We start from the raw sequence: 19,474 nt of genomic DNA, 5'->3' as shown, positions 1-19,474 counted from the left end.
ATAATGATGGTGATTTGAGATCAATATATACGTTAATTAATTTTAGGAACACTTAAAAGAAACACAAAAGAATGTCTAGATTAAATAATTTTAGGATGATTTTGAAAAGAGTTGGAAAATAATAGAAGCAAAGCTATTTTATAAACATTTAAAAGAACCACAAAAGAATGCTATTTTATGGGTTAGATTAATGTTTGATTATTTTGTGGGTTTGATTAATACGTTAATGCTATTTTATGGTGGTGATGATGATGCTATATATGGATAATTAACACTTGCGACTTATGCCAAGAATATAATGGAACATAAAAAACATCTCACATAATCAACCCATAAAATAGCATTGACAACCTCATGCATTATGGAAATCAAATTACATTGGACAACCTAATGCGAGAGGGGGGATTTTTTTATGTATTAATTTAGAAAGTTGAATAATGAAGATGGAATGATCCTTGTGATAAAAAGATTCCATGGGGTTCTCTTAATAATATACACATTCTAAACTAATTCTCTTTGACAATCCCTTCAAATGACCTAAGACTAACTCTTGTACATAACACAAGTTAAAGTGATTTAAGATCAATATATATACTAATTAACCTAAATTAATTCTCTTTGATAATCCCTTCAAATGATCTAAGATTAGCTCTTTTACGTCACTTAAATTAAAGTGTTCTAAGGCCTATATATATGTGTGTAAACCTAAATTAATTCTTTTTGACAATCCCTTTAAATGGTCTAACTCTTTTATGTCTCATAACATAAAGTAATTTAAGACCAATATATACTTTAATTAGTCCAAAATAAATTTCTTCGATAATTGTTTCAAATGATCTAAGACCGGCTCTTGTATGCCACATAACTTAAAGTAATTTAAGACTAGTACAATTAGCCTTTCGATAATTGCATCAAATAATCTAAGACCAACTCTTGTACATCACCTAACTTAAAGTGATTTAAGACTAGTATATACATAAATTAACCTAAATTAACTCTATTTGATAGTCCCTTCCAAAGACCTAAGACTATCTCTTTTTACATCACATAACTTATGATGATTTAAGATCAAACTTCATTAATTAATTTTAGAAACACCGAAAAAACTACAAATGTCCAAATTAAATAATTTAGAAAGATTCTCTTAGAAACATAAACATGTGTCCAAATGATACAAATAAGAAAAAAAAAAAAAAATTATAAAAGCAAAGGTTGATATCAATCAACCAAGTTGGGAGCAAATGAGGTGAAAAAAAGGCCCCTATAGGCTCCCTGAATTGAAACCCTAGGTACCTAGCTGCGTGCGCATGGTGGGCACAACACAATTGTATTGAAATTAAGTTTGAATAAAACAAAAGATATCATAGTCTAGAAGAAACGGGGTACGCAAATTGCAAAAGCGGCCCCCAAGATAGAGAGGTGTGTCCGTAACGTTCGCAGGCAGGGATGAATAGTTAATAGTTAGTTGTATGTATACCTAGTAAGTAATAATAAGGACATGATCATGAATGGCAGGCAGTTGGAAGGCGATCCGTTTTTGACTTGTTAGGCAGTTGACCCGTTTTCATCTCGCCGAACGCAACAACGCTTCGCACGCCTGCCTTTTCATCTTCTTTTATCATTATTCATACTACAACTTGTTAATAGAGTAGAGTAGAGTAGGTGCCCGGAAGAAGGGAGGACGGCAACTGGGCTATGTTGTTGTTTCATTGGAAAACATAAACAAAAACACTTCTCTCTCCTCTCCTATTCTCTCCTCTGCTTTCTCCTTCCTCCACCGCCTTCAACCAGCTGGGGCGTGTGGTGTGGGGTTGATTGAATGCGACAAGTACTAAAACAACCATCTTTCTTCCCTCAATCGCTTCCCAGCACTTAGGATCTCTTCAATGGCGGCGGCCTAGCGTGACGGGAGGGAGGCCTAGCGTGACAGGAGGAGCGACGGGAGGCCTAGCGTGAGAGGAGTCGTAGCGTGACGGGAGGAAGAGAAAGAAAAGAGGGATCGGGAGAATTTGCGGGGCGGATGAGGGAGGAGGAGAAGGAGAAGATGGTTTCGCGGGTGCGGAGTTCGATTCCCGGGGGGTTGAATCCACGGGATGAGGAGGTGGTGAGGGATGTGATTTCGCGGTACCACACGCACGATGTGCCGGCGGAGCACTGCTCATCGATGGTGGCGCAGCGGGTGAACGCAAGGGTGGAGTTGGTGTGGTCGGTGGTGAGTCGCTTCGACAAGCCACAGACGTACAAGCACTTTGTACGCAGCTGCAACACGGTCCAGGGCGATGGCGGCGTGGGTAGTGTGAGGGAGGTGAGCCTCGTTTCGGGGCTCCCCGCTACCACTAGTACCGAGCGCCTGGAGCTTCTTGACCCGGCGCACCACGCTATAAGTTTCCGCATCCTTGGGGGTGAGCACAGGCTACGGGATTACCATTCGGTGACCACGCTGAACCAGTTTGTGGACGCTGTGAGTAGCAACGCATGGACACTGGTGCTTGAGTCTTATGTGGTTGGGATACCTGATGGGAATACGAAGGAGGACACCTGTATGTTTGCGGACACCGTTGTGCGGTGTAATTTGCAGTCGCTTGCACAGGTGTCGGAGCACCTGCAGCAGAATCAAGAGCGGCAGGGTGTTCTGCCGGCCCTAATTGCTCATTCACACCCGAATTCATCATCTGGGTAAAGATTTTACTAGTGCTTGTGGGGGTGGGGGTGGGCTATTTGAGGAACCTGCATATAGTTTCTGATGTTTTGTACATATAGGTTTCTCTCTGAATGGATGATGATGCTTATTAGCCTTTGGGGATCTGCGACTGTAATATTTATCTTTGCCTTTCTTTTTGGTTTTCTGTGCGAGCCCTATATTTATCCTCGAGTTCAAATAATGCCTTACTCGCGACTGTAAGTGGATGATTCTGTTCTACAATTTTATAGATTTGGAACGCGGGAATGTTCCTTATATTGCAATAAGGCGCAAGGTCTGTGATCTCTTAAATGCAGTGGGCATTGGGTATACTATGTTTTTTGGTTTTTCTTCTGGGTTTATCATGAAACGAATGTCTGTCATTTTTATTTTGGCAATCTGAAGCTTACTGCAGATCTAGGACCGCCATTGTTAAATCAATTCGCAATGTGTGTACATGTTTTGCCTCATTGAAATTGTTGCTTGGTTTCTGGATAATGTTAACCTAGTTTGAGGTCGGTCTGAGCGGCCGGATTTCTGATTTCTGATTTCTGATTACTGATTTCCCACCATTACTAGCTATAATACAAAATTGTTCAGGAGATGCGTTATAACGATGACAGTAGAGCGGATTTTGTGGTTTGTATTTGCTGACTTATTGATTGATTGATATCCCCTAACCAATTGCACTGTACTTAAAACTGATATCACTCCTGCACCCCAGCCAGGTAAGGCATTTTTGGGGACTTTTTTAATTGCATTTTCACCCTTGTGGGGACGCAGTAGATTCGTTCCCCGGCTGTTCGGAATGGATCTGCGCCGTCCCTACACCATTTTTATGATTTTCTCAGACCTGCATTCATGTCGGTACAGCATCCAGAGACAGTTGTACGAAGAGAGAAAAAAATGAAAACTGGATTTTCTTGAATCTAAATGCAGAGCTGTTGTTCTATGTGAATGAAAAAATCTCCCGCCGTCCCTACACCATTTATATGATTTACTTAAAGTTGCATGTTAAATGGGTACAGCAGCCAGAGACGGTTGTACGATGAGGAAAAAAACTTGATTTTCTTTTGAATCGAAATACGGAGCTGTTATATGTGAGTGAAGTGACAGGAGATATGACGTGAAGGGGGAGGGAACATGGGAGAAAAAACAGTGTATGTACTGCTCTGATCCCTCTGTATTTTACAATACCCACTTGAAAAAGATCGCTCCTCCAGGTAAATTTGGTGAGAATGTGTGATTGAGATTTTCTCCAACACTGAAAAATGCACGGCATCTAGTGGGGCAGATCGGGGCTGGGCCGTTGATTCCGTTCTGTCATTTAGTCTTTAGAGGGGCCAGATTTGACAGAGCGTGAGCATTCATTTATGAGTAGCACCACTAGCACCAGTTTCCCCGGGCCCCACCATACATCCAGCCTAAAAATATATCCTTATTTAATTTCCGTTCTTATCACTTTCCTTCGTCGTTTTGTGTGCCATCAGTGTTTTGAAACTCGATACGGAAAACAACTATAACTGCATCGAATATATACCTAATGGTAGCTCCTAAAAACTACTCTCCTCTCTTCTGCATTGGATTCCTGACAAAACTATAACCAAAATTTATCAGTTCGCCATGATTGAGAGCTTGGAGTTGCAGAAGAAGAAAGACCGGCAGAACCAGTAGCCATCTAACCCAACAACAAATTGAATCTTCCCAAACTTTTTATGACAATAAATAAATGCCCAGTCTGGAATGGAGAAAAAAAATACTGCCAGTCGCGCTTGAATTCCCGGTAGTATCTAGTTAAGGTACGTACTGAATTGCTTGATTCCATGTTTTCTATCTGCATACGGAAGGGCAAGGCAACTTGCATATTATTATTATTATTATTTTCCCTCTATACGGAAAATTAATGCAACTTGCACATTAACAACATTATTATGATTATTATGGCAAGGTGAAAGTTGGAAAAAAGTAGTTTAAATTCCTTAAGCCAAGGAGAAAATCGAATGTACATCTCTGTAAAGAACAGACAATTATTAGTGAGGAAAGGTATTCTTCTGCAAGCAACCATGGAATCTTTTTCTTTCTTTTGGATTTTAATTGTTATGCCGAGTCTCCTCAGTAATACTTTGCAAGCAACATATGAATTAGATAGGAAAAAAAAAAAGAATTTGTATGGGAAAACTTGAGATGCCTTTGGACTGAAGTGATCTTTTATATATATTTATTGAGATGATTATCTTTAATTTTTGGTATTGTAAGTTTAAGTCAAATATGCATAAGATTCCTCTAAGTGTATTTAGTTATTAACTTCTTCACATTTGTAGAGATTCTTTCTTTCTCTTTTTTTTTAATGTTTTAAAATGTAGTATCAATCATCTTTATTTTTTAGAATGTATTTTCATAAAATTATTTTGTTAAAAAATAAAGTTCTTAAAATAGTTTGGAAAATGTTAGTTTTAAATATTACATGGGTTGTTGTTCATTGATTGATCATGGATGTGTTGAGCTCCTATAATGTTGTCATTGTAGGTTATGTCAAGCTCTCAAAAAAAATGAAGATTTAGAAAACCACTAAAATGATATCAAGATAAGACTTTTTAAATTATATATAGAAGATTATAAAGAGAACATCTTTCTTTTTATGTTATAATTTAGCAATAAAAACTCAAAAAGAAGATGTGAAGTATTTTTTTAACATCCAACTTACAAGATAACTTAGGCTAGGGTCCCATGGAAGGGGGGCTTCCTAGAAAATAGAGCTGGAACAACTGAGATTTTTTAGGAAAAATTTTAAAGCTGGTGGTCCCATGAATTTTTTAGTGCAGTTCAGCTTAAAAATTTAAGCTTTGGTGGGGCAATTTCTAGCCCCACCCCTTTTTCATCAGCTCAAATTTGCGTGCCTAAAAAGTAGGGGCTTCTATTTGTTTGGAAAAGATTCCAAATAATCCCGCAACACAAATTTTTTTAATTCATGGGACCGCCTCTTCCTTAAAAATAGAGCTTAAGCCCCCCTCATGGGACCCCTGCCTTAGAGACATCAAGGCGATATATTACAAGTTCAATCATTGGTTATTATATGGTTTGTGAGAAACAAAATGAATGCCAACAATGTTTTACCAAATAAAATCATCACTTTTGTTGTAGCCTTTTGGATTTACTTCAAGTTTTTTGTCAAAGTTCTTTCCAATTCTTGGTGGTTGATAACCATTTTCAATTCAATGTTAAACTTGTTAAGTATGCTAATTTTTTGAAAGCTTTGTCTTGAATATTTTGGTCCAACTTTGACAAAATTAAATCCTCTAGTTTTTATAAAGAGAGTAGCCCATAATTGTTTCTAATCGTGTTTAATTGTTTCCAATTGTGTTTTCAAAAGACTCTTGATCCTAACTAAAAGAGTAATTTGTGGTTCTCTAAACAAGAATTGTACATAATGGATCTCATTTCTCATGTTCAAAGAAAAAAGTGTGTTTTCTCATGTTCAAAGCAAAATGTGGGTTAAAGTGAATGTCAACATGAGCCCTGGGTGGATGAAGATCATGCCAATGGAGGTAGGGATTTGTAATTCCATGATCAAGAAATTCATGGTTTTGTGAAGTCTTGCCTCCTCAAATAGCTCATTTAAACTACTCACCTTCAAATCCTTTCATATTGTGTACAAATATCCTCGTGATGCACACTCAAAAATGAAGTGCCATTTAGTTTCCACCACCCCTTTATTACAAAAAAAAAAAGACATGTTCTTCCACCCCACTCTTCCTCAGGGATTGCCCATCTACTCGTATCACATCTAAGATGGTGAGAATTGGTTCTCATTATTTATCTAGGAGTCTAGTCTTTCTCTAAGTTGGCATTATTAGGTAGTTTTTTTCATGAAACTCTTCCAAAGGGGTTGAACTCTTTGATATAATGTGCTTTTTTTCGACCAACCTATTTTGTCCACAAGGTAGTTCCAAATTTTTTGACCACAAACTTTTTTATCTCTTCATTATTGTTTGAGCAATCTTGCAAATTGATGGCCCATTTGCTCATCAACTTGTTGTTCTACTTCATCCAAGTTTTCTTCCTTCAATTTAATTCCCCCTCAGCAATGATTTTCAGCCAATGTTGCTTATCCATGTTTTTAATCCTCAAACCTTTGTCACAATCTAATCGTAGATTGAAACAATAATATGAAATTAATGATGAATTAACAAAGTGCACAACATTATGAGGCATAATTCAACAAATATAGGTTTTATTTACTATTATCCAAAAATATGTTTAGATAGTTTAATTGTTTATAACCATTAGTATACACAATCCAATATACTTGTATAACTTTAACTATCATGTAATATGTTAGAATTTTTAGATTTTTTTTTGAGAGAATGGAAATTTGACATTTAAATTGTTTGCTTTCTTTATGAAATAAGAAAATAAATGAGACTTCTTTTCTATTTAAGAGGGATATGATCACATAGTGATTTCTTACCATTGATGGTAGAAATAAGTAAGCAAGTCATTTTTATTCATGTCAAACATTAAGTAATATAAAGTTTTATAATGCAATACTACTAATCATCTTATGAAATCAACATCTAAATAAACAACTAAAATAATCTACAACCTTTCAAATATATGATATTATTTTATATAAAAAAATTAATAAACAGACAAAAAAATTAATATTTTTTTATTAAAAAATGAACAAATAATTTCTCATCAATCTAAAATTTACTTCCCATTTAAAAATGTATCAATTATCTTAGATAATACCACCACCTAATTTAGTTAATATGATCAACACTTAAGGAAGTTGACTTGCACAACAAATATTCTTTTGAGTCATGCAAACTTTAATTGAGAAAGAAAAGTATTTAATTTCAGTGTGTTTTTAATAATATATGTTAAATATATTATATTTAATTATAATATAAAAAAAAAAATCATTAATCAAAAAATTTACTATAATTAAAAATATATGACAATTTGTATATTTCTTAATTATAAAGATATTATTAATTAAAGTGAGATGCTTTCAAAAAAAATTAATTATACTTTCATCTATTCAAATAATTTAAAATTATATATGATTTTGTTTTAATTAGAATTTTTCATCATTAAAATTATTATTTATAAGAACAGACCCTCTACAATAAAGGGATTTTTTCTGTGAAATTATATATTTTTTATTTAATAGAAAGATAAATTTTAAAATAATAATTAAATGAAAGATAATCTTATTATTATTTTGTTGAAAAATTATGTTGATGTAAATGAAATGAAGTATTTTTTTTCCAATTTCTTTATGACAAACATACCTTTGAAAAGGTTTAAGTACATTAGTATCAATAACTATTTAAATTACTATTTAAATTGGAAAGAAATTTTAAAGGTGAGAATATTTGGTTAGTTACTGTTATGATGAAAAATGTCTCACTTTTTCTTTCTACTTTTGACTCACTTTGATCAATTTGTCTTAACCTCGTGATTAACCTACTTATACATCCAAACATACCAAGAGTTCAAACTTGTTAAAGTTCAATTTATGTCTCAAATGACCCTCTTGTTAGAAAATTCAAATTTAAACAAGTTGACTCCCATCTTACTAGCTATTACTTGTTAACTTGAGCACACAATGTGTTCGTTTGTGTGCTAAGTTGTTACATAATTTTAATCCACTTTTATCCTCCACTCTCCATTTAGTAGATTTAAAAATACATCCATTTGTCAAAAACACCACATTGCATTGTCAACTTACATTAACATATGCATTTAATGAAAAATTAGAGCATTTTACACAATTTCTTGTCTTCGGTCTCTTTTCCACATTGCTAATTTGGATCTTTGACTTTAACATAAGATTATACTTTTGACATAAGAAGATAGATGCTTACCAAGTTTCCAAAGGTGTTGTCAACATTTCATAGTTTCAAACATAGGTTTGAAACATCAAGGCAAGCATATTGTAAATTCTATAAATGCAAATTCAACCTATATGATAAAGAACAAAATAATTAGTTGCCTATAAAAACTATAATATTCTAAATTTAATTACAAAACACAACTACAACTAAAAACTTCAATTTTAAAAAATTGATTTTTGGAATTGGAATGGTGTGCGTGCAGAAGTTCGCGGACAACCGAGCTAGGGTTTCGATGCCCTAACTTGTGCAGTTCTGCAGGTGTGTCGACGGGGGGAGGGAAGTGCAGGTGCCGCGGGGGTTAGCAAGGGGAGTAGAGGCTGGGCAGGGTGCAGTTGAGGGTGTGGAGAGAGGATCGAGGGGCTTCGGGTGGAGCCTTGGTCGTGAGCGGCTGGGCATCTGGTGTGTGGGGAGCCGTGGGTTTTTTGGGGGCAGGGGGGAGCCGTGGGTTTTTAGGGTGGTAGGGGCTTCGACTGGCTCATTTTTTTGGTGGCGCTTGGGAGGGGTGGGGTCGCGGGTGTCGTGCCTTCCCGAGGGGCCCTTTGGGGATGTGGGTCTTTCTTAGCCTTGTATCATTTTTTTTTGAATCCCGATGGCAAGTACTGGTGGTGAGGCTTCACAGGTTCGTCCCGCCATGGATTTTCGCATGGCGGTGGGCTCATAACCCCCACTCCAAAGTATGAAGACTTTTAATAATAACCTTTTCTCATCTGAATCGGGATCGAGGAGTGCTGGTAGTTCTCACTTAATGAAGATTAATGGTTGCCTGGAGAGATGCAGTGAGAGGTCGAAGCTGGTTATTCCTCCCGAGTTGATAGATGAGGACGTTGAGTACTTTTCAAAACACTCACTATACTGCAAGTTTTTGGGAATGAGGGTTTCTTTGTAGTTCTTGGAAAACTGGGCGCAGAGGACTTGGGCACCGGAAGGGGAAATGGAGATTATGCTGCTGGCAAACAACTATTTCATGGTTACTTTCAATTGCATGGAGGATCACAATAGGGTCTTTGAAGGGGGCCCATATTTTTAGAACCAGGTGGGGTTGTTCATCAAACCTTGGCATGTGAGGTTTAACCCCTTGGAGGAGCTCCCAAATAGGGTTCTTGTGTGGGTTTGGTTACCACATTTTCCTGTGGAATGTTGTCGGGAGGATGTGCTACGGTTCCTGGCCAGACTGCTAGGGAAGCCAGTGGGTTCTTCTTCACAAACCCTAGGGAGAAAGGTAATGACCTTTGTGCGTATCTGTATTGAAATTGATCTTAGTAAACCTTTGCCAGATGCTATAGATATGTGTGCGAGCTCTTACTCATGGGTTCAACAGCTAGATTATGAGACTTTACCTTTTCGATGTCGCCTTTGTCATGAGTATGGTCATTTACAACGTAAGTGCCCTAGTATAAACCGGTGGCGCGCCAACCTCAACAACCGACCAAGAGTCAAGATAGGGCTGATAAAGGAAAAGCTACTATGTTGGCCGAGGTAGTGGGTGCTGATGATTTTGTCTCAGTTAAGACAAGGAACAAGAATCGAGGACAAAAGAGGTCCTTATAGGAGAGACATGAGGAGGATACCTTTAACAGATTTGAGGTCTTGGATGACCTTAGCCAGCAGGAAGTGAACCCGAGGTTAACTTCGTTGGACCAAGGTGCTTCAAGGGGGGGTTCAAAAAGAGTAATTGAGGATTTTACCCAGGCCCTGCAAGTGATTGGAAGTCAGCAAATAGAGATGGATCAAACAGTTGGGTCTCACTCCTGGTTCGGAGGTGAATTTGGTTGGGGGGAGGGATCTCTGATAGCCCTGAAATTGGAACCAGTTGGGGCTAAAAGTAACAAATCTTCCGTTCACCTGGTTCTGCATCAGAAAGATATTAAGAAAAGTGCTACGGAGAAGAACTCAATGGCTGGCAGAAAGAAGGATTTGGATAAAATCAAATTGATGGGAGAGAATTTGGTTGAGTCAGGGTCAGTAAAGACTTTGGATTCTCACTTTTCCAATCCTCCTAAATGATTGTGCTCTCATGGAATGTAAGGGGCTTGAATAGTGGTCCTAGACAAAAAGCTATTCGGGATTTGATTAGGAATCATTCTCCTGATGTCATGTTCTTGCAAGAAACTAAACTCTCGGTGGAGAGCATGATGGGTTTGGTGTCAAAGCTCTGGGGGCAGGGCAAGTGTCAGTGTATTGGGGTAGCTGGTTCCTCTGGAGGGGTGGCTTGTCTTTGGAACCCCTCAAGAATTCACCTAGTCTGGTGGGTGGCTTCCAGATCTTCATTATCTGGGGTCGCCTCTAGTCTTGAGACCGAAGATCTTATTTTGTTTACCAATATCTATACCCCTATCGACCTTCAGGGCAAGCAGAACTTATGGTCTCATATTTTTGGTATGCGAAGGCTGGTCCCTTTTCATCCTTGGATTATGGTGGGAGATTTTAATGCTATCCTGGAGTTGAGTGAGAAGAAGGGGGGTGTCATGCGGTTGGAGCCTTCTTCTCTCCTTTTTCGGAATAGTATTTCATCGCTACATCTTGTTGACATTAAGCCTAGTAATGGTTTGTTCACTTGGAACAATAGGAGGGTGGGGGAGTGTTGGATTGCAGAGAGGTTGGATCGATTTCTGGTTTCCAGTTTTTGGGTTGGTGGGGGGTGGTCCACTAGTTCAGAGATTCTTGACTGGAGAGGGTCAGACCACTAGCCTATCAAGCTGGCTTCTTCTTTTGCCCGAGTTGCTCATTCTCCTTCATTCAAATTCCAACTTATGTGGCTTTGGGACCCTGCTTTGTTGGCTCTTGTTGAGCAATGGTGGTAGAAGGGGAGACTGGCCTTTGGCACTGCTATGTACACTTTTGCCAAGCAACTTTTGTTTGTAAAGTCTCAACTTAAACAATGGAATCGGCAGGGTTTTGGGAATATTTTTCAAGCTAAGAAAGTTGCCCAATCAGTGTTAAATGGCATCACCAATGAAATCAGAGAGCATGGTTTGTCTGAAGCTTTGCTTAGAGAGGAGGAAAGGGCTGTCAAGGCTTTAGAGGAATGTCATGCGGTTGGAGCCTTCTTCTCTCCTTTTTCGGAATAGTATTTCATCGCTGCATCTTGTTGACATTAAGCCTAGTAATGGTTTGTTCACTTGGAACAATAGGAGGGTGGGGGAGTGTTGGATTGCAGAGAGGCTGGATCGATTTCTGGTTTCCAGTTTTTGGGTTGGTGGGGGGTGGTCCACTAGTTCGGAGATTCTTGACTGGAGAGGGTCAGACCACTGGCCTATCAAGCTGGCTTCTTCTTCTGCCTGGGTTTCTCATTCTCCTTCATTCAAATTCCAACTTATGTGGTTTCAGGACCCTGCTTTGCCGGCTCTTGTTGAGCAATGGTGGCGGAAGGGGAGACCAGCCTTTGGCACTGCTATGTACACTTTTGCCAAGCAACTTCTATTTGTGAAGTCTTAACTTAAATAGTGGAATCGGCAGGGTTTCGGGAATATTTTTCAAGCTAAGAAAGTTGCCCAATCAGTGTTAAATGGCATCACTAATGAAATCAGAGAGCATGGTTTGTCTGAATCTTTGCTTAGAGAGGAGGAAAGGGTTGTCAAGGCTTTAGAGGAATGGGAGCTCAGGGAGGAAATTTACTGGAAACAAAGAGCCCGTATTGATTGGCTTCAGGCGGGCGATAAGAACATTGCTTTCTTTTTCAACTCTGTGAAAGAAAGACACCATGGAAACTCCATTCCGGCTCTGGTCAATGATAGAGGGGAGGTGTTATTATCCTTGCAGGAGATATCTAAGGAGTCTTTACAGTATTTCCGATCTCTCTTCAGTGAGGATTCTCAGGGGGAATTGGAGGAGGAGAACCAGGTTCTTGCTTGCATTCCCCCTCTTGTTACTAGGGAGATGAATGAGCAGCTTATGGGCCCTATTAGGATGGAAGAGCTCGAGAGGATTGTTTTTCTCATGAGGAAAGGAAAAGCCCTTGGACTGGATGGGTTCCCGGTTGAATTCTTTCAAGAGTTCTGGGATATCATCAAACTGGACTTACTGGAAGTAGTCCATGAGTCCCAGAGGAATAAGTAGATTCTTCGGGCCTTGAATGCGACTTTCATTGTGCTAATCCCCAAGTGTGATGGGGCCAACAGGTTAGGCCACTTTTGCCCTATATCTCTCTGCAATGTGATTTACAAGATCATCTCTAAGCTTATAGCAAAAAGGTTGAAGAAGTGTCTGGGGGAGGTCATCTCTGAGGAACAGAGTGGGTTTGTGGAAGGACGTCAAATTTTGGATGGTGTGGTCATTGCTACGAAGACCATTCATTCTATGGCAGCCTCCAAGGAAAAAGCTATGTTTATCAAGTTGGACATGGCCAAGGCTTATGATAGAGTTCATTGGTCATTCCTCCAGAAGATCCTTAGGGCTTTTGGCTTTTCCGAGGAATGGATTCAGTGGGTTATGAGTGGAGTTACGTCCACCTCTTTCTCAGTGCTAATCAATGGTGATCATACAGAGCTGTTTGGTGCATCTAGGAGTCTTCGCCAGTGGGACCCCCTCTCCCCTTACTTATTCATTCTCCTGGCTAAGGGCTTGGGGAGGCTGATCAAGCATAATGTGGGCTTGGGTAGAATTCAGGGTTGGAGTTGGGGTAATGACTTGTAGCCGTAGTCTCATTTGCAGTTTGTTGATGACACGACCTTGATGCGACTTGCTCGGATCAAAGAAGCTACGAATCTGTGGAAGCATCTGGATGTTTATCTGGCGGCCTTGGGTCAGTTGATCAATGAAGATAAATCTTCTATCCTTTTCTTCAACACCCCTGGCACTATTCAAAGGAGGATTGCTCTTATCTTGAGATTCCAAGTTGGCTCTTTTCCCTTGACTTATTTGGGTATTCCTGTCTGTAGACACCTAAAAATGGTCAACGCTTGCGGAGTCATGCTTTAACATTTGCGCATTGCCTCATTTTAGGTTTTTGCATCGCATTAACATTTCTCCTATGATTTGTACTTGGTCTTTATCATTTGCGAACATCGAGTCATTCTTCTACATTCTTCATTTATCTCGCTCTCGAATTTGGTCTTGTTGACAACACTATCCAGTCATGATTTTAATCGATCTTATCCTATTGCATCAATGTGCGTGCTTATTTGTCATCATTTTGGACATCGTCAATCCTAATTAGGGTTTTGTCCTCCTGTCAATCTTGTGATCAATTTGTCATCGATCGTTGTCCTCTTATCAATCTTGTCATCTGGCGATCAATTTATCATCAATCCTTCAATCTTGTCATTTTAACAATCGATTTGTCATCGATCGTTGTCATGTTCGATCTTGTCATTTTGCGATTGATTTGTCATCAGTCGTGGTCATTTTCAATCCTGTCATTTTGCAATCTATTTTGTCAACAACTCTTGTCATCTTGTTTGATCTTGTCATTTTGTGATCGATTTGTCATCGATCGTTGTTTGTCTCAATTATGTTAATTTGGATCAATTTGTCAGTGTTCCTTGGTGCATTTCTCAATCAAATCATTTATCACATTGGTCATTTATCAATCCAAAATCAAATCATGATCGAGTCAATTATCTTTCAAGACCTAATTCATCTTCTAGGGTTTCGTGATTTAATCATTTAACCTTGTGTGTCATTTTCTTCCTTTAGGATTAATAAATTGTTTATTTATCCTAAGTCTTCTCATTGCAATTAAATGTTCATTTAATTGGCTAATTATTCCTCTTTGTGAATTAATTAATAAACGACAAATTATTAATTAATTTACCTAATTCCTAATTTCCTCATTCTCTAATTTCTTAATTTTCTAATTCCTAATTTCAATTTCCTCCTATTTCTCTCCTAAATTCATGGAAATGACATGTCAATTTTTCATAAATTTGTCATAATTGACAATCAATCAATTCTTGACATAGAAATTTGTCATAAATTGTCATGAATTATCAATCAACAAATTTTGCATAGAAAGTGCATAATTTGTCATAATTTGTCATAATTGACATAATTGATTTGCAATTTCCATTTGAATTGAATCATGCTAATCTTGTCATCTCTCCAATTCTTCTATAAATTGGATGATCTTCATCAATAATGAGAATAATCCTTAATCAGACTATCGAATCTAAGCTTCTAGTACTCTTGATCAAAAATCCCGTCTACTTGCTTTCAATTGTGTGTGCACTTGTAGGTGAGATCCACAACTATTTGGAGAGGAAAGAAGAACAATGGAGCCGCATGAAGGATCATTCAAATCGTGTCTATGGTTTGCATAATTTCTAGTTTTGTATGCTTTGTTTTCATGTCTCTATTGAGTGTGTCTTAGGATAGATTCATTACAATGAATGCATTTGTGATTGAGCTATTATGTTTATCTTGTTTTGTGATGATTTCCTATTTCCTAACGTACATTAATTGGTGAACCCGATGTGAACACTAACCATCTAACCCCTTTATGGTGTTTTTGAGTGCTTTCAAGTTGACTTTGCAGGCCAAAAACCCAAAAACAGGGTCGTGCAGGGTTTTCTGGAGACTTCTGCGCCTGTGTCCTACATCCTGCGCCTGTGTTGAGCATTCTGCGCCTGTGTTGAAGACATTCTGCGCTTGTGTCCTGCATTCTGCACCTGTGTCATGGGTTCTACGCTTGTGTAAAGTCCAGAACAGGGGTAAAAATGCAGTGTTTTATTTGAAATTTGTTTAGTTTTTGCATTCTGTTTTCTGTGCTTTGGATTTTGGTACTAATTATCTGTGCAAAATCTTGGCATATGCATGGCAAAGACAATAAATCAAACTACTAACATGTGTTATGCAGAATCGATAGTCAAAGACAACAAATCAAACTTCTAACTCGAGTTTTTGCAGGTTGCCTTGGAGAAACAACCAAACTTTGTGTTTGTGATTTTTAATTAGGCACTTAGTGATTTTTTTAAGTAGGATGGAATGAATCTATGCTTGATTTGATTGTTGAGTGTGACATTGGAGTAGGAGAGTATGCTCTCATCCTTTTAGGGTGATCAGAAATCCAGATCTTCGATACCATGCTTTTGTCTTTGATTGTGTGTCTCCTTTAGAGGGCCTGCCTTCCCGACCACTTTGCTTTTGCAAGCAAGTGATAATCGTGAGAAGGGAAGGACCCAAAGTGAGTATGGCTAGAATTCCTTGGCATTCTAACTCACTATAAAAAATACCCAATGAGCGAAAGCTTTGAAGGAAGTATTACGTGGGAATTGCAGTTACTTGGGAAGTGATGACCCTTGGACTCTTTCTCATATCAACATCTAAGTAGGGCCTCTTGGTCTAAATCGTGCTTGCACGACTACATTTGTTTGGTATCTTGATGGGCTTAATGTCTCAATCATGCTTGCGTGACATCAAGGAGTAATGCTTAACAGAAATCCTTACTAAACACCTTGTTTTTAGAGGCCAAAAACCCTTCCAGTTGCTTGAGAAGGACAAATTCGGATACTTGGAAGAGATACTAAGTTCGCCATGGGGAGATTTCCATGGGGACTGATGCTTGGCTGCCTTGAGAAGTGAGTGCCGTGGAGGGGAGCCCGTGGGGTCAAGCATCTATGTATTCTCCTTGAATCCCATAATGAGTCTACCTCTCAAGTACCTAATGTCTTTGCCTACCATAAGAAATGTGGAAATGAGCATGATTGTCTTGAGTCTAAGTTGCAATATCTTGTATTCTTTTCTTGTCAAAAGTTGAATTGCATCCCATTTCAAAGAGCAAAACAAATTGATCCAACATATGTTTAAACACAAGAGATATTCATCCAACAAAAGTTTATCAAGATTCAAAACTCATCTTCAAACATGGTTGTCAAATATTGTTCAAAATCTTGTCTCAACATTCATGTCACTTACATTTAAGTTCATCATAGGTTCCATTTTGCAAAAGTCATTGTCAAGTACCAAGGTTAGGTTTCACCTAAGTCATATTCCTTTGCATATCAATAAGAGTCATCCATTTGCATATGTCCTCTTGCATTAAAGTCATATCATTGTCATTCATTCATATTTGCATACCCTAGGTTTCTTCATTAAGCTTAGGTCATTATCATATCATATTAAGATCATTTGCATATTAATTGTCCCTTATCATATAGTGTCAAAACTAGGTTTTTGTCATACTTGAGTAATCCAAATCTTTGATAAACCCTAAGTCATTGTTAAGAAGTCTAGACCTTATCAAACCTTTTCTCTTTATGTCATTATTGTCATTTGGTCAAACCTAGCTTAGTATCCAAGCATATAGGGGAGACTTTGTCATTTTGTCCTTTTGTCACTTAGTCCTTTTGTCCTTTGAGGTCTAGACATCATTCCAATTTCCCAAGGGTCCCTCTCTTAGATTTGCATTCCAAAAAGTTTGTCAAAATCTTGAAAAACAACCAAAAACATAGATTGCATTCTTGCCATAGGTTGCATTTTCATCTATTTAGTTTGCATTTAGTTGCATATCATACATTATCCTTGAAAAATTCCAAAAATATTGCATTTGCATAGTGACATGTCTATTGAAACAAGGTTCCAAGCACCAATGATGCAACAAAGTTTGACATATCAACCGACAATGTAATCAAATTTTAATCCAAGGCAATCACAATTATATCCAACCCAACAACAAAGCAACATTGATCAGACTTATCATGATGATGTAAATGTCCAAATACAAAAACTAGAGGAGAAACTAGCTCAAGAAAATGAGATATTGGAACAAAAAGTGAAAAACATTGCGAAGAATAGATCACAAGTGTCCAAAATGTTTCGAAAATTTCCAGGTCGAAATCCAAATATCAAGCCAATTGATGTAAGATCTCTTCTTGAACAATCAGACATACCAGCTCTCCTCTCACAAATAGAGATGATGAAACAATTTCAAGAAAAGAGACAACAACATTATGTGCCTTCACAACAAGAACAAGAAGGTGTTTACTATCAATCAGATTTTCAACCAATACAACCAATGGTTCAACCAATTGTTCAACATATACAACCAACACAACCAATGGTCCAATTTCAACAATATGTCCAACCCACTATACAATGTCAACAAATAGTCCAACCAATGGTGGAATATCAACAAGTTCAAGTTCAATCAACATATCAATGTCAACAACTACAACCAAACATTCAAAAACAAAGGTTGCAGCCCACACCAAGCCAAATTTTGAACATGTCAAACCAATTTGAGCAACATCTAGTTCAAAATCAAAACATGACATCAAACCAAGACCAAATTCTTTCCAAACAAGTTCAAATTCCAGATACAACTATATCAAAACCTAAAAAGAAAGGTGACTTTATTGCAATGCTCTTAAGGAAATTACCAAGTGAGTTCTTTGAGGAAGATCAAGATAATACACTTATGTCTAGCAATGCCTCATTCCCCCGCAAACAAATTGACTCTCCAGTGGCATCTATCCCTACACCTTTAGAAGTTTCACAAGAACCTTCTATATTGTCCTCATCAAACAATACACCTAAGGATGCAATTATCCAAGAGCTATCCATAATTGATTGCCACGATAATCCAATTCATGATGCACATCCTTGTCATGTTTCAGAAATACAAGACCCAATGCAACCATGCACTTTATTGCCATTACCTGTTTTAGAGGACTCCATTCAAAGTCTTTCTTCCTCATGTTCAAGCATTGATTCCTTGCCAGAATCCATCACAAATGTTCAAGGTGCATTTCCTTCATGCCAAAACATTAATTCCTTGTCAAAATCCCCCACGCATATCCAAAGTCCAACCCCATGTCAAGAGGATAATTTAGAGCACGAAGAAACGTGTCTTGAAACAGATCAAGATCAAGATCTTGAAACCTTATCATCCCATCCAATTGTTGACCTGGACCCCATTTCCCTAGACACTCATGATGATTCCCCTATTCTTGTCCATCCTATCCAAAGTCCTATTGACACTCCATTCCCCGAGCAAGATCAAGATATCCCAGTCCATCCAATCCCAAACGATCCCCTTCCATTTCATGAAAAAAATTTGCTTTCAAATCCCATTGGCATTCCACTTCCTAAACAAGATCAAGATATTCCTTCCATCCTTTCCGATGATCCCATTGAAAGTCAAGAGAAAAGCACCTTTAAAGAGGATTCCAATGATCTTCCTCCTTGTCAAGATCAAATTATTCCTTCAGATCCTCCACAAGATCCACTTGTTCCTCCATCTCCTTGTCTTAATGCTCCATATACACTCCAAGATCGCATTTCTTTTGATGATCCCATTATTTTTCCCATTCCATCTCTTGAAGAGCTTGTCATTGAACCATGTCCACTACACAATCCTAGTCCCTCTCATGATCCTAATTCCCCTCATGATTCTAACGTGTCAGTGCAAGATGTTCATGAACCCTCAACATGCATAATGGGTTCTTCCACTTTGGTCCAATCCGATCCACTTCAAGATCTCATTATTTCTCTCATATCATATCCACCTCATAATGGACTCACGTCTTCTTCCCAAAGAAAAGAGTATCCTACAAGTCAAGATATTCATAAAGGCAAAGGAGTAGACCTTCATGAGCAAGAACCCCGCCATATCAAAGAATATACTAATGGTCATGGCTACAGAGCTCACACTCAAGGCGCTGGTATCCCTTCAAAGTCAAAATCCAAATGTCCACCTTCCCCATCATTGCTTCCATCCATTCTAGGTCCCTATATCCCTCCATCTCCTATGCAACATCAGCAAAGGCACACATCTTGGAGAACCTTCCATCCATCCCACAGGCCTCCATATCATTCCCTTCCACACCGACATTCATTCCCTCTTCCAAGAAATTTGGATGCCAAGTATAAAAGTCACAAGTCTAGAAATCTACATGTATTCAAGGATCAACATGTCCAATATAATCGACATGTCAAAACAAAGAACAATATGATC

General features: G+C 38.2%; 1 protein-coding gene across 1 annotated transcript; it reads left to right on the top strand.

The window, feature by feature from the left end:
• The first annotated feature begins 1,553 nt into the window (after window positions 1-1,553).
• LOC131071436 (abscisic acid receptor PYL2) lies at window positions 1,554-3,121 on the top strand. Its single transcript, XM_058007268.2, has one exon. The coding sequence runs from the start codon at window positions 2,021-2,023 to the stop codon at window positions 2,678-2,680; it is 660 nt and encodes a 219-aa protein (XP_057863251.1). The 5' UTR covers window positions 1,554-2,020; the 3' UTR covers window positions 2,681-3,121.
• Window positions 3,122-19,474: the final 16,353 nt, after the last annotated feature.

Source organism: Cryptomeria japonica, chromosome 1 (genome assembly GCF_030272615.1).
Source record: "Cryptomeria japonica chromosome 1, Sugi_1.0, whole genome shotgun sequence".
In the NCBI taxonomy this organism is placed as follows: domain Eukaryota; kingdom Viridiplantae; phylum Streptophyta; class Pinopsida; order Cupressales; family Cupressaceae; genus Cryptomeria; species Cryptomeria japonica.
Note: the sequence above shows the minus strand (reverse complement) of the source record. Positions and strands in the feature narration are given on the sequence as shown.